The 26682-nt window shown below is 41.2% G+C and overlaps 2 protein-coding genes across 4 annotated transcripts in view; both read left to right on the top strand.

Moving 5' to 3' along the window:
• Nucleotides 1-9100, top strand: part of LOC134310890 (protein MTSS 1-like) — a 67237-nt gene extending 58137 nt beyond the window's left edge. For 2 of the 3 annotated variants that reach the window (XM_062992618.1, XM_062992617.1), the window contains exons 11-15: nucleotides 4952-5029; nucleotides 5312-5542; nucleotides 6143-6304; nucleotides 6393-6552; nucleotides 6747-9100. In XM_062992618.1, the coding sequence (XP_062848688.1) occupies nucleotides 4952-5029; nucleotides 5312-5542; nucleotides 6143-6304; nucleotides 6393-6552; nucleotides 6747-7270 (1155 nt within the window). In that variant the 3' untranslated portion in view covers nucleotides 7271-9100. The remainder of the gene's footprint in view (nucleotides 1-4951; nucleotides 5030-5311; nucleotides 5543-6142; nucleotides 6305-6392; nucleotides 6553-6746) is intronic. The other variant, XM_062992619.1, reaches the window with a different exon arrangement.
• Nucleotides 9101-13240: 4140 nt separating this feature from the next.
• LOC134310264 (transmembrane protein 65-like) overlaps nucleotides 13241-26682 on the top strand; it is a 52843-nt gene continuing 39401 nt past the window's right edge. The window contains exon 1 of the mRNA XM_062991813.1: nucleotides 13241-13454. Coding sequence (XP_062847883.1) covers nucleotides 13241-13454 — 214 coding nt within the window. The remainder of the gene's footprint in view (nucleotides 13455-26682) is intronic.

Here is a 26682-nt window from a genome sequence, read left to right as displayed (position 1 = left end):
TAGGGCGGATGAAATGCCTTTAGTCATATATACAGTGTATCACAAAAGTGAGTACACCCCTCACATTTCTGCAAATATTTCATTATATCTTTTCATGGGACAACACTATAGACATGAAACTTGGATATAACTTAGAGTAGTCAGTGTACAACTTGTATAGCAGTGTAGATTTACTGTCTTCTGAAAATAACTCAACACACAGCCATTAATGTCTAAATAGCTGGCAACATAAGTGAGTACACCCCACAGTGAACATGTCCAAATTGTGCCCAAATGTGTCGTTGTCCCTCCCTGGTGTCATGTGTCAAGGTCCCAGGTGTAAATGGGGAGCAGGGCTGTTAAATTTGGTGTTTTGGGTACAATTCTCTCATACTGGCCACTGGATATTCAACATGGCACCTCATGGCAAAGAACTCTCTGAGGATGTGAGAAATAGAATTGTTGCTCTCCACAAAAATGGCCTGGGCTATTAGAAGATTGCTAACACCCTGAAACTGAGCTACAGCATGGTGGCCAAGGTCATACAGTGGTTTTCCAGGACAGGTTCCACTTGGAACAGGCTTCGCCAGGGTCGACCAAAGAAGTTGAGTCCACGTGTTCGGCGTCATATCCAGAGGTTGGCTTTAAAAAATAAACACATGAGTGCTGCCAGCATTGCTGCAGAGGTTGAAGACGTGGGAGGTCAGCCTGTCAGTGCTCAGACCATACGCCGCACACTGCATCAACTCGGTCTGCATGGTCGTCATCCCAGAAGGAAGCTGACGCACAAGAAAGCCCGCAAACAGTTTGCTGAAGACAAGCAGTCCAAGAACATGGATTACTGGAATGCCCTGTGGTCTGACGAGACCAAGATAAACTTGTTTGGCTCAGATGGTGTCCAGCATGTGTGGCGGCGCCCTGGTGAGAAGTACCAAGACAACTGTATCTTGCCTACAGTCAAGCATGGTGGTGGTAGCATCATGGTCTTGGGCTGCATGAGTGTTGCTGGCACTGGGGAGCTGCAGTTCATTGAGGGAAACATGAATTCCAACATGTACTGTGACATTCTGAAACAGAGCATGATCCCCTCCCTTCGAAAACTGGGCCTCATGGCAGTTTTCCAACAGGATAACGACCCCAAACACAACCTCCAAGATGACAACTGCCTTGCTGAGGAAGCTGAAGGTAAAGGTGATGGACTAAACCCAATTGAGCACCTGTGGCGCATCCTCAAGTGGAAGGTGGAGGAGTTCAAGGTGTCTAACATCCACCAGCTCCGTGATGTCATCATGGAGGAGTGGAAGAGGATTCCAGTAGCAACCTGTGCAGCTCTGGTGAATTCCATGCCCAGGAGGGTTAAGGCAGTGCTGGATAATAATGTTGGTCACACAAAATATTGACACTTTGGGCACAATTTGGACATGTTCACTGTGGGGTGTACTCACTTATGTTGCCAGCCATTTAGACATTAATGGCTGTGTGTTGAGTTATTTTCAGAAGACAGTAAATCTACACTGCTATACAAGTTGTACACTGACTACTCTAAGTTATATCCAAGTTTTAGTTCTATAGTGTTGTCCCATGAAAAGATATAATAAAATATTTGCAGAAATGTGAGGGGTGTACTCACTTTTGTGATACACTGTACATATGCATGTGTACAATGACATTCTTTTTATGCATATCCCAGTTTGTGTGGAAGCTGGGGTCAGAGCTCAGGGTCAGCCATTGTATGGCACCCCTGGAGCTAAGAGGGTTAAGGCCTTGCTCAAGGGCCCAATAGTAAAAAAATAGGATTGAATACCTTATAAGAATACTGAATAGAAAAATATCAGTCTGGTTTCCTGTAGGGGTCTGGTATGATCATCAAATATGGGTATAATCATGAAATATGGGTATGATTATAAAATATGGGTATGATGGTTTACTATGACAAAATTTGAAATAGCTGCATTTTAAACAGACATACATGTAACACTGGGTAATCTAAGACAATCTGCTGAGATAAATGAACCAGAATTGAACCACAGCATGGATGTTCTTTCTTCTAATTCTCTAAATTCTGCTATGCACTGGAAGTATATTGAATAACAAAAACAAAAGTTGATGAAACCCGCTGTATGCAATGTATGGCCAAAAGTATGTGGCCACCTCCTATGAGCTTGTTTAACATCCTATTTTAAAACCACATGCTTTATAATGGTGTGTATGTAAGCGTTCGTGATGTTGGGCACTAATGTCTAGCTCCCAATGGACATCTCAATTCACTAAAATTGGTTCTGTTTGGGTTGAGGTCAGGGCTCTGTGCACCTCACTTTAAGCACAGATTATTCTGGAACAGAAAATGGCCTTTCTGCATTTCATTTATTTTATGCAATAGATTATATACACCTGTTAGCGACTGGTGCGGCTGAAACACCCGAATTCAATAATTAAGAGCTGGTTGGAGGGGTGTCCACTTAATATTTGTCATTTCTGGTTCCAGCAACAGTTGATTTCAGGGTTTCTTTTTATTCTTGGACTTGAAGGGTACTGAGTGTACTACTTCTCTCCTTTTGGGAACAAGAACCCGAACCGTTTCTCCCTGAGGCTCTACAACCCCATGACCTTGTGTTAAACAACGGAAGCTGAGGGGGATGAAGTGGTATGGTTCTCGCATCTCGTGTGTATTACAGTCTGCGGTTCTTTCTCTGTACCTCATTACCTTTCTTCATGGGCGACTTTTTAACTGCTTAAGCTAGCCAGACTTTACGAGATTCCCCCCACCGTTAGCATCTGGCTGCTAGCCCGCTGCTTTATTTTCGCTCCCATGCTGCCCTGCACTTTCCCATGATCCACTAGGATTTCTGGCCTCTTGAGAGTTGGGGTAATTGCCACCATTCCTACGATGTTAATGGTCCGAAATTTTGTTTCGCAATATACGGTGGTGAGCTGTAAATGCATAGCTTAGCCAAGCATGCTAAAATGGCTAACAGTGACCTGAAGCTAATGGGAAGCAAATGACTACTGTTACTCAGACAGTGCTTCCTATTCTTTAGCATTTTTGGCTAAACTGAGGTCTCAGGTTTTAAACAAAAAAGCCAACTCATTCTAATTATGGTGGGTTTGTTTCTTCCCCTCAATTTAGAAACGGCCGCAGTTCCATCCACTCACACCCGCAAAATGTTGCTGTGTTTTATGTGGCGTTTTATATCTTCTTCAAGCCACCAACTGAATTCCTTCGGGAAATCCTTTTCTGAAAAAGAAGAAGTAAAGAAAGAGGTCATGCTCAAGTCAAGCTTTTTCTAGAATTTCTGTCTGTGCAGTTGGGATTTCAATGACGGAAAAATGAAAATCACTAATAAATAATCACGTATTTGAGTTCCTTTATAATTTATTGCTGTTGTTTTTTCTGAAAATATGCAGTCAAACATAAAATATATCCTCAGCAATTTTTGTGGTATAGAAAGTTTCCTTAAACATTGTGGCATGGCCCCATGATTCCTCAATAATGATTATGATTGATTACAGATGTTGACTTCTCTTTGCCAGTATCAACATTACCAGTTTGACTGTACACATTATAGGGTCTCAGAACAAACCCAGTAAGGACACCTTACTCTGAAAGAAGATTTGTGCGGATGGTTGGCTGTAATTAGTAGATAAGAAGACCTAAAAGAATAAGAAGCTGCTGGAACATTGATGAAGTCCATGTTTCTGTTTTTCCTTTGCTCAAGTGATCAGCAACAAACTTTATTGAACCCTAATGTATAGATTTTAAAGAAGATGCTTCTTTCCTGCACGGCAGTCTTTAAGCCCATGAAGATGTAAAGCTTGCTTGACTGTAAACAGCTCCTGATTCATTTTTGTTTGTGGTTTTTGGATTACATTTGTCCATTTGGACAAATTTTCACTTAACATTGGGTGACAATTTTGGTTTTCTTTTTGACCATGGCAACACGTGGTGTGTTGTTCCATATTTGTTCCATATTTGTCCATATTAATATTAGTGGTTAATATTAGTAGCATGCCCACCAAGCTCGTAATGAAGTGTCTACACCTGGCTACTTTTTGGCTATGTAGCATACCTTACTTCTCTTGAATGGCCGATTCTGATTGTATACAGTCAGCGGCAGAATTACTGGCACCCTTGACAACGATTCACGCCATGTAATTTTGACACATCGCTGTTAAAATTTACAGCGCTGAGATTCTGAACACCCCTGTTCGAATCGTGGCTCTGCTACCGGTCGGCTGGGCGCCATCTAGCGGGCACAATTGGCAGTGCCTGCAGCAGACAAAAATTGGCCACAGTGTCTGCTGGGTCGGAAAATGACCGGACTAAGTCGGACTGTGCAGGCACCTGTGCAGAAAGTGGATGAGCCTCATGTGCGAATCCACCAAAGCACGGGTGTAAAAGAAGAAGTCCACAAGGACTGCACATTCGTCGGAGGGGGCATGAGCAGGCAAATATAACCTCAAAACGCAATCAAGGATCCACAGCAGCAGAAGACATAAAATAACAAAAAATAAATAAATAAAAAAAAAATTTGTGGCCAAGTGTGGCTCTGTATCCCTAAAAAAATTAAAACTGAGTTTGTACCTGATTAATAAGACTCATCAACTCCTTAACTTAATTGCTTAGAATGTGTTTGGTCATAAATGTAGGTCGCTTTGGACAAAAGCCTCCACTTAAAGCTGTAAATAGATGCATGGTTTCTTACTGAAGTTTCTTCTCCTTTTAGTACATCTCTCTCTCTCTCACTCTCTCTCTCTCTGTCTCTCTCTCATTGGTTTGTCCCTCTGTCCAGGTATATATGCTGGATACTTTTACTCTCTCATATTCTCTCTGTCTTTGTCTGCCTTTCTTTTGTCTGTTCTTCTTTACTGCTTCTTGAATGCTGTGATACTTCACACTGTGTGTGTGTGTGTGTGTGTGTGTGTGTGTGTGTGTGTGTCCTACATCTGCATTCTGTCCCTGTGCACGCCTCAGGCTCCTGCCAGCTCTGCTTCATCAGATTCTTCCGAACTGGGTCAATCAGTCAGCGAGTGCAGCTCTCCCACTGAAAAGGTGATATCAGATTGGCCATCTACTCACCAGGATCATTTCCTATTGGCTATCATAAACTGCACCCATGTCCCATTGGGCGTTTTGTACTTGTCCCTGTATTAGTGGTTCATTTTGGTTCATAACCCGCACCGCTTATGTTTTTATTTGCAATGTATCATTGTTTTATTTGCTCATTTACAGATCGGATTGTGTTGCTTGTTTGTGTATTCATTTATTCATTTGTGGGGGTTTTTTTCTTTCTTTTGTTTTTGTCATTTTTTCATCCATCCGTCCGTTACACAGCTGACAAACGGCTACGACCACTACAGCTCAATAGACATGGCCTACCCATCTGGAGGGGCCTTCAAGTTTCCATCTCCCTCTCCTATGTCCTCTTCCTCCTCCTCCTCCTCCTCTTCCTCAACACTGAGGTCTTGGCCTAGACCAGGCTCGGCGCTCCTCCCCGATTATCCACATTACTGCACACTGACCCCCGGCATGCTCCCTCCATCATCCAGAATCCCCAGCTGGAAGGTTTGTCCATTGTTTTTCGTTCGTTCCTATCCCTTCATCAAATCGTCTGTTCCTCTTGGTCACTTTTTACAAGGTCAGCCCTAGTGGGCAACACTGATTCACTGCTTTATACTGACCTCTAGAGGCCATTTGGAATTCATCTAGTTGTACAAAGGCTGTAATGACTGACAGACGCACATTAATGGAAACTGATTCAGTGATGTAAACATTTTTGAATAGGCCTGATTATATTTCATAATTTATGCAAATTAACACTGATTTAATTAATCAAACTGACTTCAAAGAGTCAAATTGTCTGATTCACACTAAAATATTAATGATCCACTGGCGAACACTGATTTACACTGACCCTGAAGAGACGCATCAATTCACTCACAAAGTCTTAATGACTTACTATTACACACTGATTCACACTGACCTAAAGAGTCACACTGACTTATTACACAAAGTCTTATTGATTCACTAGTTAACACTGAGTCACTCTAGCTTTACAGATTCACATTGGCTGATTTACACTGAAAATCTTAATTTATCAATTTAATTCACTTTAATAATGCTGTCATTATGATGCTTCATGCTTGAATGTGGTACTGGCTGCAGGACTGGGCCAAACCGGGTCCATATGATCAGCCCATGGTGAACACACTGAGGAAGAAGAAGGAACCGAAGGAGGCACCAGATTCTAACACCTCCCACCAGCCGGCTGTTAACTCTATGCATGAGGACCATCAAAGAACCAGGAGCATTGCCACTACACCGAAGGTCCGTTAATAGAAAATTCATCAGTGATCTTAAATAGAAATAATATCAAATAGACAATTTCACAATGAATTATACTGCCTGTGGGTAGGTGGAGGATGTGGAGGTTCGGGAGGACTTGGCTCTGGCTCTATCTTGTGGTCTGCAGTTGGACACTCAGCACTCCAGCAGAGACTCGCTGCAGTGCTCCAGTGGTTACAGCACCCAGAGCACCACACCCTGCTGCTCTGAGGACACCATCCCATCTCAGAGTGAGTATCTGCAACCCTTGTTTGTCTGACTTGCTGGTTGTACTGCGAACATCAGGATTCTATTAACAGAATAACATTAAAAATAACAATAAAATAAAATTGTTAAAACAATTTGATAAAAACATGTTTTATCACCTTTAATTTGAATTTTATTTTTTTCTCGACTAACATGTTCTTATAATCATCTCTTTTAGTGTCTGACTACGAGTATTTCTGCGAGCAGCAGGACTTTAATAAATCCTCCACCGTCCCACGCAGCAGCGACCTCAGCCAATCCTGTCGCAGAATGTTCCAGACCAAACGGCCGGCCTCCACCGCCGGCATCCCATCTTTACCAAATACATCCTCTGTAAACTCACATGTCCCTGGTGTCGCCACTATCCGACGCACCCCGTCAACCAAACCTTCAACGCGCAGAGGTGCAGGGCCCCTTCCCATCCAAACCCCCGTCATCCCGGTCAAGACCCCCACACTACCTCACCCGATGGGGGTGGAGTCTTACCTGGAGTTAGAGCATGGTGAGTATATGGAGGATGAATCAGTCCTTCCTGTGCAGTCATGGAGCGGCCAGGCCTCAATTAATCCACCCAGATCAGCTATGTATGAGGGGTACGAGGGCGCACTGGAAGAGGGCGACACCATGCTGCTGGCCATACGAAAAGGAGTCAAGCTAAAGAAGGCCATGACCAATGATCGCTCAGCACCACGCGTTATCTAACATTTATTATGATACAGAGGAGGCCAGTGGTGGCTTGAAAAACCTCAGACTCACCCAAAATGACACTTTTAAGTGCAAATGGACAAAAAGTACAAAAGAGACCATCTTTCCTGGTGTAATTATATTTTATTTTAATCTTTGCATATTATAAAAAAGATTTAATTGTGGACAATAAGATTTGTAAGATAATTTAATGGTCTTAATAAGATTTTTTTTTTTGTATTGTGATATTTAGAATATGTTCTTTTATAGTGTATTTCCTAGAGTATAACACGACACCCTTTATTCTAAATGCCTGAACAAACAAAAATATATAATTCTTTGTTATTTCGCCCCTACCTTAATTGTTCCTGCAAAGCCACACCTCAAACACACACACACAAACAAGCTGCTCAGAACAAAATGAGCAAAGTGGGACAAAGACCAAAAAAGTGATTCTTTCTTTTAATCACTGAAAAATAACAATTTAATATAGCTGACATTATTCATGATGCCTTTAGTGATGATGAAGAACAGCAACATGGGTCCTGTGGTCTGTAAAACGTTTGTAGGAATTTTCACTCTGTGGCTGTGTGGGATTTTTATAGGAACTTTGTTTTTCTCCAGTCATCCAAAAATATCATCCACAAATATGTGAAAAGTGGATTGGCTATGTGTGTTGCACTGTAATGAATTGGTGCTTTATCCAGTGTACACAGTAGACATGCTAGTTTAGTGATATTAGCGATATTGTACTGGAAGAAGAATAGCTGATGGCTCTAAAACTTGAAGTGAGAGCTTAGCTGCTTTTTCTATCATCAACTATTCTTGTTTCAGTACAGCACTCTAATGACTAGACTGGAATTTATCAATATCAACAAATGACCAATTCTTTGGCATATTCACTAAACAAAAAGATGTAAAATATGTAAATGTGCTGTTTAAGGAGGGCAACAGGGGTGTCTCATAGTGTGGAAAATACAGTGGGGTTTTTTTGTTAAGTCGAATATATTGCTTTATATCGCACACATTATCGTATGTTTTGTTTTACTCGCTTAAGATTTTAAATCAATACCGTGGATGGACAGGTTCTAAATTGAACTTTATATTTTTAATTCTAGGACGGTATGGGAAGATTGTAAGTATTTGTATTGACACAGAAAGGGTATAGAAAGTAAGAAAAGTATTATAAAGTCTGTTTTATTTTCATACATTATTACAATTGATAAGTTTAACGTATATATCTTAATAAGCTAAATATTGTAATCATTTAGATTTGTTTGTATGTTTTTTACCAGTTTATTACAATCCCAGTGTGAATAGTTTGTTTGGGAGCACTAGATGGCAGCAAATTCAAGAAATTGTATAGAAGCTTGTATATAGAAGTACAGTAGGGCGCGCTTTAAATTTGTTTATCCGCTCGACAAAGTCCGTTTATTTCTCGTATATTTGCTGTGAATATTGTGTATTATATAAATAAACTACGAAATTAGAATAGAAAAGCACACGAACACACGTATTAAAACACTAAAATCATCTAACTCTTTATTGTTTAGCTTTTTTATTTTTACTTGTCACCGTCGTCCACTTTCATTTCAAATACCTGCATATCCTGTTATATAATTGCTTGATGGTTGTTAGCATCTAGCTTTCTGGTTTATTTATGTGTAAATTGCAAATAGAACACAATCTATAAACTCTAAAGGTAAATAATCCAATATAATGTTTATGGTTTATATATATTTTTTTTCCTAATTTAAATATTGGTGCTGTTTTTGTTGTTTTTCTGTACTTTCTTTTTCTGTAATGTTCTTCACCATTATGGGTCCACTGGAATAAAAAATCACTATATTCAGTACAATATGAGACAACAGTGAACTCAGTCCTTTACTGTTAGAGCTAAACATCCATATACATTTGTCAGGTACATGAGTGTTGTTTGCAACTGTTCTGTTCAGTCTGTGACTTAATGATTGGAACATATATTTTCTTTATGGATTTGAAAATATGGCAGGGTCAAATATATACATACACCAATGTAGATGATTAATTTAGAAATTTGTTTATTAATTATGATTTTAACGTCATGTTTTACACTTTGGTTACATTTATGACAGGAACGGTAGTTACTCATTACACAAGGTTCATCAGTTCACAAGGTTATATCGAACAGTCTTGGACAATTTAGTATCTCCAGTTCACCTCACTTGCATGTCTTTGGACTGTGGGAGGAAACCGGAGCACCTGGAGGAAACCTACGCAGACACGGGGAGAACATGCAAACTCCACACAGAAACGACCCGTACCACCCCACCTGGGGATCGAACCAGGACCTTCTTGTTGTGAGGCGACAGTGCTACACACTTAGCCACCGTGCCGCCCAAATTTAGATGTACTGTAGATAACATTGATGATGCTAAACGATGAATGATGTTGAACAATCACCCCTAATTCTGAAAGACAGTTTTGGGCAAGAAAGAAGGCATGATTTTTTAAATTGGAACCTGCATGACTGTCCACAGATTTTAAGTGCTCTAGCCAACATCCACATGACTGCTAATTGGATATGCCACTCCTGTGAAGACTTTTAGCAAAAATACACTCAGCCTTGGAGGGAGGTACACTGTAGTTTAAGCAGTCAAGTAGTCTTTTTTGTCAGTGAGCTTACATTTGCACACATTTTCCTGTTTGATAGATGCTGCCATGACATTTGAATCATAAAATTATTTTCTAGTTTTTGTAACTGAGTTTTGTAACAGCTCTAGATTACAGCCAGGCTCCTTTTTCATCTTGTGTTTCCAGCATTTTGTCCACATGGTTTTTAAAATATTTACATATTAGCTGACTAGTAGAAAACAACGGCTAGCTAGCATGTTAGGTAGAACCAGGCTAACCAACTAAAAAAAGTTAATATATATATACTGTGTATATATATATATATATATATACAGGTATATATATTACACAATTGTTTTTATATGATTACATATTTCATTCATCCTGTTTTAAACAGCTAGTTTGAGTACTACCCAATTCGCTTGCTAACTCTAAAGCAGTGTAATGCTAGTCTTGCTACAAAGCAGCACAGAACAGCATTGGCTCTTTTTTTGCTGCAAAATACAGATTTACAGTTTAAACTAGTCATTGTTGAGTGCCCAAAACATAATTGCTGCTTAATTATAGTTAACATATATTTTACAGTGTTTTAAACCCCACTACCATGCCTAAAACCAATCGTTACTTACAGTTAACCAGGTGTGAATCCGGAGGCTAATTGTTAAGTATTTGGAACCAAAATAAGCAAATATTCAGCAAGGAGGTCAGATTTATTCCTTTTTCACTTTTTGGGGGGTTGTTCTTTGTTTTGAAGCATCCAGACACCCTTAAAAGACATTGAAAATGCAAGGTTCAAACCTAAGCCACCAGGACACTGGAGCTGTGCAGCACCCACACTAACTACTGCATCAGTGTGCCACTAATGGATCATTTAGTCATTTATTTTAATTAACTAATCATCTGTCTAGATTGTGGTAAGTCCCTGGAAAGGCCAACAATCCATCTCAGACAGCACATGCATCTAACTTCACACCTTTTGCATGTTTTGAGGAAATGGAAAAAAAATTGGGTACACCAAGGCCACCCTCACAGACATGTGGAGAACATATCAAACTCCACAGGCATTGGATAGAGTAAGTTCTGCTGCTGAAGTTTACAGTAATAAAGACTTATATTGCTAGTCGAACAAACATCTTTCAGAAGACAATGACAATGCAAGGTTTAAACCTTAGTCCATAGGACCCATGTTTCTATGCAGCATCTACTTTGCCTGCTGGACCACTTTGCCGTACAATAATACCTTAATATATAGTAATAATATGTAAAGTTAATTATTCAGTTTGCCAATAGAAATAATGAATAACGGGTAGCTGTATTTATAGGGCGATTACAGTAAAGGCAGCGCTTCTGCACATCCCAAATCCCACCTTTCCACGTCATAGTGCACTATGTAGGGCATTTTACCAGTTTTATAAAAACATATCTATGTCGTTATTAGTAAACTAGTGCAAATCTAATGCATTTCGGTGGTGAGGTTGGTTTAGCAATGACCTAGCCAGGAGAATAAAAATCGCTCCTAATAACCTACACTTCGTAGTGCGTAGGGAATAGGTAGAGGGAATAGGGCGTCATTTGGGACACATGCAATGTCTGTGGTGTACAGTGAAAAATATCAGGTCAGTGACGTCACATATACGCAAGCCACGAGACAGCTAGATCAAGAACTGTACGATTCCTCAAGTTTGGAGTCGACTCTGATTCAGATTCGTTGTTGAGGCAACCGATACGAGTCGATTCAACAAAACAGCGAACTCAATTCTTGATTTAAACATCTTAAACAGTTATAGTAAAGGAAATACAAATCTAATTAATTTACTAATACAATTATTTTACTAAGAATTTCATTCTGGTCAGGATCGCGGTAGGCAGGCAATTCACTTTCTGCATTTTTTACTAGGTTGGAGGAACAGTACCAGGAGGTAACACACACAGATAGAAGATAGAATGCCTTTATTTGTCATAAATACATATACACATGTACAGTACAACGAAATTCTTTCTTATATCCCAGCTTGTTTGGAAGTTGGGGTCAGAGCACAGGGTCAGCCATTGCTCTGGAGCAGAGAGGGTTAAGGGCCTTGCTCAAGGGCCCGACAGTGGCTGCATGGCAGAGCTGGAATTCGAACTCTCAACCTTTCAGTTGATAACCTACCCACTAGGCTACCACTGTCACAGATTGGTTAGTCGCCCCTAGGTGTGATTAATTAGAATGAATGAGTTGGTGACTTTAAGGCCCTTTTTTTCTTTCTTGCAACCCGTGTTTCCCGGTGGCACAGGACCCACCATAACTCCGACCAGGATGAACAGGTTAGTAAAAATGAACAAATACATTAATGACTAAGAAAACAACAAATCGTGCAATATTTAGGGTGGCCTCACTGCTCCAGGATACCAGGTACGATCCTAATGTCTGGTCATTCTCCGTAGAGTTTGACGTGTTTTTTTCTGTTTTTATGGTAACTTTGTCTCCCACCACCACCTTTCAGAAACATGCAAAAGGTGGATTGGCTGCATTACATTGCCCCTAGGTGTAAACAAATGTACATTAGTAACAGATGTGCTGCAAAACATTATGGCCTAGTTCAGGCTCTGGAGCCACTGTTACCCTGATCAGGAAAGGCAGCTGTTAGAGGTGAATGATTAAGAATAAATAAAGAAATATGGCCATTAAATTTCAATATTTTTGGTCAGGGTTGTGGTGGGTCCAGATCCTATCCTTAAACACTGAAGGCAAAGTAGGGAATAAAACACTTACTTACTCACATGGACTCATTTACTTAACTGGTTAATTAAAATCAGCCTGTCTGTTTTTGGTGTTACTTGGTGTCAGCCCACACAGACATTGGGGAACATGCCAAACTTCTCACAAACAATGAAAGGAGGCAGGGATTGAACCCAGTAATCCACACCTCTCTGAAAGGAGCCGACTCCATCCAGCGTTGGACTGACTCTCAAATCCCAATGCAATGAATTTGAAGAGTCGACTCTTTTAGATCTGACTCCCAGTACTGGTTGTACCTATTGCCACGGGAAAATATCACACCGCGTCCGGTTGGAAAAACGGTGTTTTCGGTCAAGGTGATGCGTGAGAAATGTCGCGGTCTGGGTCACCACGTATCCGATATTAACCAGCGGATAACCACGGCTTAAAATCTGTTCGGTGGACCGAAGTGTGAATGTTGCATCGTTTGTAACTGTGAGCTTTAACGGGACTCTTGCGTTAAATTACGTGAGCTCGATCCTGCTTCATTTACGTACTTCTTTCCGTTAGTTGCATGCTGCACCGGTTATCCAGGGACTGACCGGGTGTGTCACCTCTACGCTCCCCCGGTGCACTAGCTTTTCCTCCCGGTTTGTGCTCATATGTTATCACCGATGTTGCGGTGTGCGCGCGGGGCTGTTCGGCCGCTCCTCGCGCTCCGCTCGCTCATGCCAGTGTGTCACCTGGGCACTCACGCGCGCAACGAGCCCGTGGAGCCGCTGAGCTCAGCGCAGGGAGCGCGAGACTTCATCTACCGGCTTCATCCCGGCGAGCGCTCGTGCCTCCTGCGCGAGCTGCACCGCTTCGAGTCCATAGCCATTGCACAAGGTGAGTGATCAGTCATATTCATGCAATGTAGCTTTTGTTCGCTGCTGTGGAAAAAAAGTAGCACCTTGGTTATTTAAGAAAAATGAATGTTGTTGATGTGTTGTTGAAGGCTTTGGGACTCTATTGAACCACAATGAGAACTGTTAGAGAAAACTTGAAAAAAAAATAGGGGAAAAGTCACCTTTGAGTCGCTCATTTACTCTCATGTTTAGAAGACAGGTTTTCCACAAGGTGAAGCCATTGGCATCTTAGTTGTTTTGTTGGGGCAATAAACAAAGGTGCTTCACTTTCATGCCAGGCTACTGATGTGATGGGAGAAATGATTTGTTACACATTTGTTTTTGCTAGATATAACTTTTAGTTCAATTTAATTTTGTGCATGTATGAATTGTATAAATCCTATTTATTCAAATGATCCTCCAGGCCACCCAAGGAAGGTGGGGGTCCCTGTTTCTCTCAAGGTTTCTTCCTGTAAATTTAAGGGAGTTTTTCCTTGCCACTGTCACCCTCGGCTTGCTCAACAGGGGTTTCTGGTCTGTTGGTCCTGAATTCTGTAAAGTTGCTTTAAGACTTGACTGAATTAACTGAGGGCGGCACGGTGGCTCAGTGGGTAGCACTGTCGCCTCACAGCAAGAAGGTCCTGGGTTCGATCCCCAGACGGGGCGGTCCAGGACCTTTCTGTGAGGAGTTTGCATGTTCTCCCTGTGTCTGCGTGGGTTTTTGAGCTCCGGTGTCCTCCCACAGTCCAAAAACATGCAGTCAGGTTAATTGGAGACACTGAATTGCTCTATAAGTGAATGGGTGTGTGTGTGTGTGTGTGTGTGTATGTGTGCCTGCCCTGCGATGGACTTGTCCAGGGTGTTACTGTGTGCCTTGTGCCCATTAAAAAGCTGGGCACAAGGCACACACGACCCTAACTGGATAAGCGGTTAAGAAAATGAATGAATGCATTAACTGACACCAAAGTTGAAGTTGACTCCCTATTCCTAGTGCTTATAAATCAAAGAGTCCACAGTTTTAGAACCAACTTCAAGCCGTAGCTTTTTGATTTCATAAAGTGGATGAGTGAAAATCATCAGATTGAAGTTTGTACAGGAACACTATGCCACTGAAGCTGAGGGAAACTTGTTGAAATAGATTAGTCTAGAAAGGGTTACTAAGGTTTTAAGACTTAGTAACCCATAGTGAAAGCAAATGCTTTGAATGGAGAAAGCTGGAAACAGTTGAGTATTCACCCAGGAGTGACCCGCCTTCTGAAAATATTCCAAGGGCTTATCGCCTGAGAAACATTTAAAGAGCGACAGTCATGTCTGGCTTCTTTTAAAAGCAAAACAGTAATATTAAAAAAAAGAAAAACACATTTCCCCTTAATATAGTTATGTTTTAAAGCCAGAGGAATTATTTGGCATAATAGACATATAAATCAAAACATTAAAATTGAATATTTAAAATAACATTATTGTTTTATCTAGTAAAAAGGATTGTGTGATGTTGTTGGGAGGTTTTGCTGCATTAGGACCTGGAAAATTTGCTGTAACTAAGGAGTCCATGAATTCCACTTTCTATCACAACATTTGTATAGTGGTGTAAGATTGTTAGTGAGAGCTGAGGTCTATAATTGGCTTAGAAATAAAGTCTGTATTAGAGATGCATGAGTACCGATACTGGTATCGGGTATTTGCCCGATACCGAGCTCATTAACTTGTACTCGTACTCGCAAACGAGGCTCCGATACTAAACATCCGATACCGTGTGCCTAGTGCACGTTGCTGCGTTATGCCTAGTTCACACTACACGATTTTTGGCCTGATTTTCGCTCGGCGACTGGTCGGCGCTAGATTTGCCGGCTCGGGAGCAACTCGGCGTTTGCTCGGCGATCAAAACTCGGCTCTCGATCGTGAAGTGTGAACTATCCGACCGGCTCGAGTTTTCTAGCATGTCAGACATCTGATCCAATAGGTATTGGTATCGGTATCGGCAAGTACAAAAATACATGTACTTGTACTTGTACTCGGTTGGGAAAAAATGGTATTGATGCATCCCTAGTCTGTATGTATTTTTGGTGTTTTGGGGAATGATAACTCTCATTCTATAATGATTTTGTGGTTTTTGAGGTGTTGTGGTTTTTGTGGCTGTTACTGCTGGCTCTTTGCTGAGGTTGAACAGTTCATCAGGTGCTACTGTGTTAACTGGTGTTTGTTGAAAAGATAATCGATTACACACTGTGAATCAGCAGACTTGGAATGGCAGCTTTTCGATATTTGAAGCTTCCTCCTAATCAGCAGACCTTTGCTTCCCTCATCAGTTTCCAGCTTTTCTGTAAAGTCTTGGTACTTTTGGTTCTGAATCCCCAGCTATGCTATCGGCTGGTCGGGCGTCCGCATACAGACGTGACTGTATATATAAGATTTTAAGTAAGTGAATATGTGTGCTGTTCTGCCCTAGATTGCAGACTGCTTGTTTTCAGGGGTAGCACTGGACCCACCATGACTCTGATCAGGATGAAGCAATTAGTAAAAATTATTTAAAAATATGTGACATTTGAGGATCCTCCTATAACAGAGCTAGATTTTGCTTCCATGCAGGGGCAACACAGTACCAGGGCTCTAGACTAACGTTTTGCACTGGTTGCACTGGTGCACCTAACTTTTTTTCTTAGGTGCACCAGCACAAAAGTTAGGTGCACCCAAATTTTCGACCGCATCGCATTTAACACCGCAGTTTTACAGGTTCACTTTTTTTTTTTTTTTTTTAAATCACTGTCCATACAGGCAATATTGACTTGGAAATAACTAACAATCTGGTCAACATGGCCTCGTCTGATGATCTGTTTGCTGCTGCCTGACAATGAAGGGCAGTGGGGAGAGGGGACACTTGGGCAGTGCATTTATCACGGCATGTAATGTGTTTTATAGATGCATTGGGCTTTTTCAGCCTTTCAATTCAAAATGTATTAGAACCAGTCACAAATATACTATTGCCGGCCACTGTCTTCTTTACAGTTAATTATAGTATTACAGACTAATTATAGCACACTTATAAAAATAATAGAGTAAATGTGTATGTATGTGTGTATATCTATTTATATGTGTGTGTATATTTAACATTATATGTATATGTTTGTGTGTGTGTTAGAGTGTAATCTTAAATGCAGTGCATTATATTATCGGCTTTACTGAATCTTTTACACAGATTCCCAAAATCGCTTGCGGTGCACTCACTGTGTATTTTGACTACATGTATTGTAATATATTTTGGTCTTTTAGTTATTTTTATATTTTACTTAACGAAAATATTGTCGTGTTTTTACTTTCACTATCGCGGCACTTTACCGCTAGCATTAGCCCCTTGCTACTGTAGAGGCTCGGCTCACCTAGCCGCTGTCCGGTGGGGATGCTGCGGGTCTTTTGCTGTGCGGTGGTGGAGGTGTGGGAATAAAGGCACACGGCAGGGTAGAGTCACTTTAACTGTTTAGTCAGGACTTAAGTGAGCGTTACAACACTTTACACCGCCGAGCTCCAGAACCCGAACTTCCATTCTGGAACATCCGGCGAGTCTCATATACAAAACTAAACTTACGGCAGAACGTCCGAACGCACGTGGTGCTGCATTCTGATTGGCTGAGCTGAATGTCGCTCACATATCACCGCTACAATATTGTCCCGCCCTTCACTATCTCTGATTGGTTTAGACCATGATATTGGCCTAATGTGTGTCTGTTGTTGTTTTTTTCCCTCGGACGCCTGGTTACGGAGCCCCTTAGGGGTCACTAAGGAAAAAAATATATATGAAGAGCGTAATCCGTACCCTCGGTTTAGTAATCCGTACCCTCGGTTTAGTAATCCGTACCCTCGGTTTAGTAAACCGTACCCTCGGTTTAGTAAACCGTACGCACGGTTTAGTAATCCGTACCCTCGGTTTAGTAATCCGTACCCTCGGTTTAGTAATCCGTACCCTCAGTTTAGTAAACCGTACGCACGGATTGTCTGCGCTACAAGTTTTACTGTGCGCCCACACCCCGTTTTACGGTAATACAGTTGCGAAGCATTGAAGAGAATAAAGCATCTTTTTACAGCTGGGGTGATGGGATAGCAAACTTATTAAAAAGTCAAATCAAAATCTTATCAAATGCCACCGCACAATCATAAATAACACGAGTACTTAGCTTGTGATTTGAGAGTATTTTACCTTAGGAATTTAGAATAATAGGATTGCAAACCAACGTAAAGTGAAATGTACAGTATAAATGTCTGAGACTCATAAAGTCAGTAAGTAGAAGTAGGAGTATTCTTTAAGAGTCTGATGGGGTGATTTGATAATAATTTGATTTGCATTTTACTTTACGTTGGTTTGCAATCCTATTATTCTAAATTCCTAGGGTAAAATAGTCTCAAAATCACAAGATGAGTACTAGTGTTATTTATTTATTTATTGTTTATTTATTGTTATTGATTTGACTTTTTAATAAGTTTGCTATCCCATCACCCCAGATTACTACAGTAAAGATGTCTGAAATGTATTCCATTAATAAAAAAGTTAATGCTCTTAAAGAAAAAAGTGGAGTGCTTTGATAATAATTTGATTTGCTTATTTTAGACCTTTCAAATTGGTCTGTAACAATTCCACTTGTTTTGCGAAGCATTGAAGAGGATAAAGCATCTTTTTTTACTATATATTAGATATAACACACACACACACACATATATATATATATATATATATATATATATATATATATATATATATATATATATATGGGTGTGTGTGTGTGTGTGTTATTATATCTAATATATAGTATATTAAGCTGCAAAAAGATGCTTTATCCTCTTCAATGTTTCGCAACTGTATTACCGTAAAACGGGTTTTAGGCGCGCAGTAAAACTTGTAGCGCAGTTAGCGCGAGTACAGTTTACAAATCCGAGGGTACGGTTTACTAAACCGAGGGTACGGATTACTAAACCGAGGGTACGGATTACTAAACCGAGGGTACGGTTTACTAAACCGAGGGTACGGATTACTAAACCGAGGGTACGGTTTACTAAACCGAGGGTACGGTTTACTAAACCGAGGGTACGGATTACTAAACCGAGGGTACGGTTTACTAAACCGAGGGTACGGTTTACTAAACCGAGGGTACGGATTACTAAACCGTGCGTACGGTTTACTAAACCGAGGGTACGGATTTTGTCTTCACATATTTTTTTTCCTTAGTGACCCCTAAGGGGCTCCGTACCTGGTCGCACCGGTGCGACCTGAGATTTTTTTTAGTCGCACCATTGAGAAATTAGGTCGCATGTGCGACCAAATTGGTCGCATGTGCGACCAAATTGGTCGCACTCTAGAGCCCTGAGTACAGTGACACAGCTTGTAATGTGGGCACTGCACAGCTTGAAAAGCAGGGTTCAATCCTAGCCCATATTCACTGTATGTGAAGAGTTTTGCACATCCTTCTCATGTCTTGGTTTTGTTCAGATACTCCAGTTTCTTTCAACCTCCCAAAGACATACAGGCTGCTCTATATTGAACTTAAATTTAGGTGAGTGAGGTGTGAGCATTTTGCCCTGTGATGGATTGGTGGCCTGTTACTGGTGTATTTTTTCTTTGCGCCCAGTGTTCTGAGCCCACAGCGACCCTCATGAATAAATGAATAAATCTTGGACTGTTTACAAATAGTTATTAGAATAAACAATATGTCCTTTAAAATAAGGAACTGAAAGACCTTGACCATGATCTTGAGAAAATAAATGAATTAATGAATGAATGAATCATGTTGTCAGTAGACTAAATCTGCAGGCTTGGCACACGGTCGCCTTTATTATGATTGGCATGGGAATTGGGTGATTGCAGTGACTCTGCCTGGAACAGACAGCTGTGGAAACCGCTGCTTGAGCAACATGTCTGCATTCTCTTGGAAATTTTTGTATCATATCAGCGTATGTAGTTAAAACCTTCTGCAGTTAGGTGATGGGACTCGGTGGTATGTTTGTGAGTGTGTGATGGATAGTGCTCACTGAGGAAACATCCTCAGTGGTAGTTCCACTTTGTGATTATTGTTATGCTTTACTGCTCTCAGAGGAGTTGTTGTGTTTACTGCAGAGCATTTATCCTGTTTAAAGCTCAGAACTTATTTATACCTTGCTTTGTGGTGTGTGTGGGGGGGTGAAGTGAACCCCTGTAACCCAAAAAGAAATAGATTTATAGAGGCATCAATACATATTGCTTTGTAGGACTCGCTCATGCCAGGAAAATAAATGTTTTTATTTTCTCATTTTTTAGAATGATTTTTCTGTGATTTGGACGTCAATAAGTGCCTTAAGGATGACTAAACTGTAAAGCTCTTGGGCGGTGAAGCAGTCCTAATGTGCTACATTTACATTTACATCTTCTGCATTTAGCAGACGCTCTTATCCAGAGCGACTTACAAAAGTGTTTCCATAGTGAACATTACCTTACTCTAGTTTAAAAAGACAACAGTCCAAGAATACAAATCTGCTAAAAAAAAAAGAACCCTGTTAGAACCAAAGGTGTGTGTTTTTTTCTTTCTTTTTTTTAATATGCACATTAGTAAGTGCATGTCAGTTTAAGTGCTTAGTAAAGAGGTGGGAAGCTTGTTTCACTACTTGGGTGCAAGTACAAAGAAGAGCCTTGATGCTTGTCTTCCTTGAGTTATGGGTGGAGGATCAAGTCGAGCAAGACTAGTGGCTAGGAGATTGCGTGGTACAGAACGGGGTCTGTTGTGCTAGTCCATTAACGACAAGACTCAAGTCTTGTGTTCAAAATTTAGAGGTGCCAGCAGCCTGGTCAGATGCTTAACAGACACTTTTGGCTGTATCTAAGGGAGGGGAGGCCTGATAGTGATTCTCCTCATCACTGCTGCAACAGTGACTTCTCCTGTCTGGTCAAATGTGGTCAGTGGCTTCACATGTGTCAGCAGGCGTGTGTTTCAAACTATATAAATATTTTATTTAATTTTTTTTGACAATGAAAAAACAGTTGCAGAAACTATTAAAATCAATAGGGCAGTTGTAGCCTAGTGTTTAAGGTACTGGACTAGTAATCAAAAGGTTTCTGGTTCAAATCCCACTACTGCCAGGTTGCCACTGTTGGGCCCTTGAGCAAGGCCCTCAACCCTCAACTGCTTAGAGTGTAAGTCGCTTTGGATAAAAGCGTTTGCTAAATGCTGAAAATGTAAATGTAAGACTGTCTAACAACAATCTAAAGACTGTTATGAAACGCTGAACTTGTCCCGTATAGGTGTATGCAAACTTTTGCTTACAGCTGAGGCAGAAGGAAAATCCAAACCTGGTACTGAGAAGTTGATGCAGAAACACAGTTAAGGTTTAAATTTGGCTTCAGTAGCCAGAAGGAAGTAATAGAATGAGCTCAGAGAACTTAAACACAGAGAGAAAGTCAATCAGAGATCTACACAGAGAGAACATTATACCTTTTATAACCAATAAAACCTTTAACTGCCTCCTGGAGTAAAGCAGGGCAGAAGATGAGAAGATTAAACCTAATGTGCTCCATCTTCACATGCAATTGTACTCCTGACCAATATATATATATATATATACAGTGTATCACAAAAGTGAGTACACCCCTCACATTTCTGCAGATTTTTAAGTATATCTTTTCATGGGACAACACTGACAAAATGACACTTTGACACAATGAAAAGTAGTCTGTGTGCAGCTTATAAAACAGTGTAAATTTATTCTTCCCTCAAAATACCTCAATAAACAGCCATTAATGTCTAAACCACCGGCAACAAAAGTGAGTACACCCCTAAGAGACTACACCCCTAAATGTCCAAATTGAGCACTGCTTGTCATTTTCCCTCCAAAATGTCATGTGATTTGTTAGTGTTACTAGGTCTCAGGTGTGCATAGGGAGCAGGTGTGTTCAATTTAGTAGTACAGCTCTCACACTCTCTTATACTGGTCACTGAAAGTTCCAACATGGCACCTCATGGCAAAGAACTCTCTGAGGAGTCTAAAAGACGAATTGTTGCGCTACATGAAGATGGCCAAGGCTACAAGAAGATTGCCAACACCCTGAAACTGAGCTGCAGCACAGTGGCCAAGATCATCCAGCGTTTTAAAAGAGCAGGGTCCACTCAGAACAGACCTCGCGTTGGTCATCCAAAGAAGCTGAGTGCACGTGCTCAGCGTCACATCCAACTGCTGTCTTTGAAAGATAGGCACAGGAGTGCTGTCAGCATTGCTGCAGAGATTAAAAAGGTGGGGGGTCAGCCTGTCAGTGCTCAGACCATACGCCGCACACTACATCAAATTGGTCTGCATGGCTGTCACCCCAGAAGGAAGCCTCTTCTGAAGTCTCTACACAAGAAAGCCCGCAAACAGTTTGCTGAAGACATGTCAACAAAGGTCATGGATTACTGGAACCATGTCCTATGGTCTGATGAGACCAAGATTAATTTGTTTGGTTCAGATGGTCTCAAGCATGTGTGGCAGCAATCAGGTGAGGAGTACAAAGATAAGTGTGTCATGCCTACAGTCAAGCATGGTGGTGGGAATGCCATGGTCTGGGGCTGCATGAGTGCAGCAGGTGTTGGGGAGTTACATTTCATTGAGGGACACATGAACTCCAATATGTACTGTGAAATACTGAAGCAGAGCATGATCCCCTCCCTCCGGAAACTGGGTCGCAGGGCAGTGTTCCAGCATGATAATGACCCCAAACACACCTCTAAGACGACCACTGCTTTATTGAAGAGGCTGAGGGTAAAGGTGATGGACTGGCCAAGCATGTCTCCAGACCTAAACCCAATAGAACATCTTTGGGGCATCCTCAAGCGGAAGGTGGAGGAGCGCAAAGTCTCAAATATCCGCCAGCTCCGTGATGTCGTCATGGAGGAGTGGAAAAGCATTCCAGTGGCAACCTGTGAAGCTCTGGTAAACTCCATGCCCAGGAGAGTTAAGGCAGTTCTGGGAAATAATGGTGGCCACACAAAATATTGACACTTCAGGAACTTTCACTAAGGGGTGTACTCACTTTTGTTGCCGGTGGTTTAGACATTAATGGCTGTATATTGAGTTATTTTGAGGGAAGAATAAATTTACACTGTTATATAAGCTGCACACAGACTACTTTTCATTGTGTCAAAGTGTCATTTTGTCAGTGTTGTCCCATGAAAAGATATACTTAAATATCTGCAGAAATGTGAGGGGTGTACTCACTTTTGTGATACACTGTATATATATATATATACGGTATATATATATATATATATATATATACGGTATATATATATATATATATATACTGTATATAAATATATATATATATATATATATATATATATATATATATTTATATTAATTAATTTGTATTTAATTAAGGGAAATAAGTATTTGATCCCCTACCAACCAGAATTCAAAAATTCTGACCCCCACAGACCGGTTATGTGCCCATGAGGCACACAAATTAGTCCTGTCCCTGTATAAAAGACTCCTGTCACAGAATCAGTTTCTTCCGTTCAAATCTCTCGACCACCATGGGCAAGACCAAAGAGCTATCAAAGGACGTCAGGGACAAGATTGTAGACCTGCACAAGGCTGGAATGGGCTACAAGACCATCAGCAAGAAGCTTGGTGAGAAAGAGACCACTGTTGGCGCAAACATTTGAAAATGGAAGAAATACAAGATCACAGTCAATCACCCTCACTCTGGAGCTCCATGCAAGATCTCACCTGGTGGGGTAAGAATGATTCTGAGAAAGGTGAGGTCAGCCCAGAATTACACGGGAGGAGCTTGTCAATGATCTCAAGGGAGCTGGGAGCACAGTCACCAACAAAACCATTAGTAACACACTTTGCCGTAATGGATTGAGATCCTGCAGTGCCCGCGAAGTCCCTTTGCTCAAGAAGGCTCATGTACAGGCCCGTCTGAAGTTTGCCAATGAACACCTGAATGATTCAGAGAAAGCTTGGGAGAATGTGATATGGTCAGATGAGACCAAAATTGAGCTCTTTGGCATCAACTCCACTCGCCGTGTTTGGAGGCAGAAAAATGCCCAGTGGGGATGGTGTTCTTGGGGTCATATCCAGCATTTCTCTGCTCCCAGCTCCCTTGAGATCATTGACAAGCTCCTCCCGTGTAATTCTGGGCTGACCTCACCTTTCTCAGACATTAAAATCCTAATAAATGAATAAATAAATACTTCGTAGCTCATCTTTATGCTGGTAAACTTCTCTACTGGCAAACGTTTCCATTGCTATCCGGTATGTACCAGCATGCCTCTGAACGTTGAGGGAACGTTGGGGGGGGGGGGGGGGGGGAGCGTTGAGGAAACGTTGGGGGACGTTCGGGGGTAACATTGGTGGAACGTTCGTGAAGGAACATTGGGGGAACATTCGTGAAGGAACGTTGAGGGAACGTTCGGGGGGAACGTTCATGTGGAAACGTTGGGGGGACGTTCGGGGGTAACATTGGTGGAACGTTCGTGAAGGAACATTGGGGGAACGTTTGTGAAGGAACGTTGAGGGAACGTTCGGGGGGAACATTGGGGGAACGTTCGTGGGGGAACGTTCGTGGGGGAACGTTGGGGGAACGTTCGTGGGGGAACGTTGGGGGAACGTTCGTGGGGAAACGTTGAGGGAACGTTTGGGGGGGACGTTGAGGGAACGTTCGTGGGGAAACGTTGAGGGAACGTTCGTGTGGAAACGTTCGGGGGGAACGTTGGGGGAACGTTCGGGGGGAACATTGGGGGAACGTTCGGGGGGAACATTGAGGGGGGAACGTTGAGGGAACGCGAGGGGGGAACGTTTGGGTAGATTGTTGGGAATGGTTGGGTGAATTGTTGAGGTAATAGTTGGGTGGATCGTTGAGAAAAGGTTTGGGTTTTCAACAATTCACCCAACCATTCCCTTAACTAGAGATGGACCGATCGGGGTTTTTGGCACCGATTCCGATCTGCGATCTCCTTTCAGGGACATGAAACTTTTCCGATAGCCGATTCCGATCGGGAGGGGGGGGGGGGGGCTGGGGGGATTAGCAGTAAATAAACTTAAAAAGAGCCTCACAGTAAAGATAAACCGGAGCAGCGCGCGCGTGTGTGTGTGTGTTTGTGCCTTTAGAAGAGACGCTTTGTTCACAGTATCGCTATAAGTGATTCATTGATTCATGAGTTGATTCGTTTTTATGTGAAGCGTAAGTTTCTCTTCTTAGTTATCTCTCCGTGTTTACTGTTATTAATTAAATGTCGTGGTTTTAAATAAACACCAGCTACTACAGAACATTTTGTGTGACTCTCTTACATTAAAAAGCTTAATTAAAAAGCTTAATTAAACTGCTATTACCACAGATCTGTAACCGACCGTCAGACTCGTTCCGTCTAAGGAGCTAAAAGTTTTCTAAAAGTTCAGCAGATGATCCTGAACTAACGAATTTGGTAATGAATAAACTTTTGCCTCGGATTGGCTCTGTAACGTCTTCTGTTCTCATCTACATCACAAGTAAGAACCGCTCACGATTTACCAAAGTGAACCAGGAGTTTATATAACGTGCTGATAGAATCGACTCAGATGTGACCGGGTTGAATTATCTTTTTGAAGTAAATATTACAATCAGCAAAATTACATCGTAAGAGCTTTCACGATGGTTTCTGTACGATTGTTGATGAATGGTGATGTGATGGTTGGTGCTTCGTAGCTCAAAGTCTGGATCAATCCACTGAGCTGTTAACTTAACATGGTCTTTATATATCACACGATCGGATCGGCTACTTTTAGGAAATATCGCCGATCGCCGATAGCATATTTTGATTAAAAATCGGCCGATACCGATTCGTAGCCGATCGATCGTCCCATCTCTACCCTTAACAATCCACCCAAACGTTCCCTCAACAATTCACCCAAACGTTCCCTCAACTATTCACCCAAACGTTTTCTCAACAATCCACCCAAACGTTCCCTCAACAATTCACCCAAACGTTCCCTCAACAATTCACCCAAACATTCCCTCAACTATTCACCCAAACGTTTTCTCAACAATCCACCCAAAACGTTCCCTTAACAATCCACCTAACCATTCCCTTAACAATCCACCCAACCATTCCCTTAACAATCCACCCAACCATTCCCTTAACAATACACCCAAATGTTCCCTCAACAATCCACCCAACCATTCCCTCAACAATCCACCCAAACATTCCCAACAATCTACCTAAAAATTCCCTCAACAGTCCACTTAACCATTCCCTCAACAATCCACCCAAACATTCCCAACAATCTACCCAACAATTCCCTCAACAATCCACCCAAACATTCCCAACAATCTACCAAAAAATTCCCTCAACAATCCACCCAACAATTCCCTCAACAATCCACCCAAACATTCCCAACAATCTACCAAAAAATTCCCTCACAATTTTCTCAAAATATCCCTCAAATTGCACAGACAGCGTGCACACGAACAGGAGAGAGAGAGAGAGAGAGAGACAGAAAACTCGTAGCCAGACATTACACGCTGGAAAGGTGAGGAAAATGAGTGACAGGAAACAGAAAAGTTTGGACACGAGGAACCACTGTCCCCTCAGGCAGATCATAACAGAAAGGAGAAACAGGACCAACCCCTCAAAGATGAGCTCCTTGGTTTTTCTGAATGCCAATCTTCACTAAATACTTACAAATACTGTCACCTGGATGCTGCTTTTTGTTTTGCACATTTTTATTTATAATTTGTTAAATGATGCTTTGTTGATGTTGTGTTGTTCCACTGTAGATGCAAATTTACAAATAATGCACAATCAGACCTTTTGGTCTAATTGAGATGGGTCTTCGTATTTGTATTTTATAATTTATTGTTGTAGCACTCTGTTCCATGTTAAGTATATAAATAAAGCCATTTAAATAATAAACATTTGATACAATGTTTTTTTTTTACATTAGTAATTGATTTTACATGTAATTTGTTAATAAATTAGTTCAAGCAACAACAAAAAAATCTGTTTAAAGACTCAGCTCAGCTCAATGAGCTTGTTTGATTACTTTGATTTTCAATTTAAGATGGCGATAAGTAACTTAAATTTGGTAAACCTGTTAGTAGGTTACAGTAAAGTACTCTGTTCTTGGTTATTACCTTTAATTGCAAGGGACTGAAGTTTTTTTGTTTAAAAAATGTACAAGAAAATGTGCATTGTTTTGCACTGTTTACACTTCAAAAAAAAAATCGTGAGAAAATCGAATCGTGAGCTCAGTATCGTGAA

Source organism: Trichomycterus rosablanca, chromosome 3 (genome assembly GCF_030014385.1).
Source record: "Trichomycterus rosablanca isolate fTriRos1 chromosome 3, fTriRos1.hap1, whole genome shotgun sequence".
Classification (NCBI taxonomy): domain Eukaryota; kingdom Metazoa; phylum Chordata; class Actinopteri; order Siluriformes; family Trichomycteridae; genus Trichomycterus; species Trichomycterus rosablanca.
The sequence above is the reverse complement of the archived record's forward strand: the minus strand, read 5'-3'. Positions and strand labels throughout refer to the sequence as shown.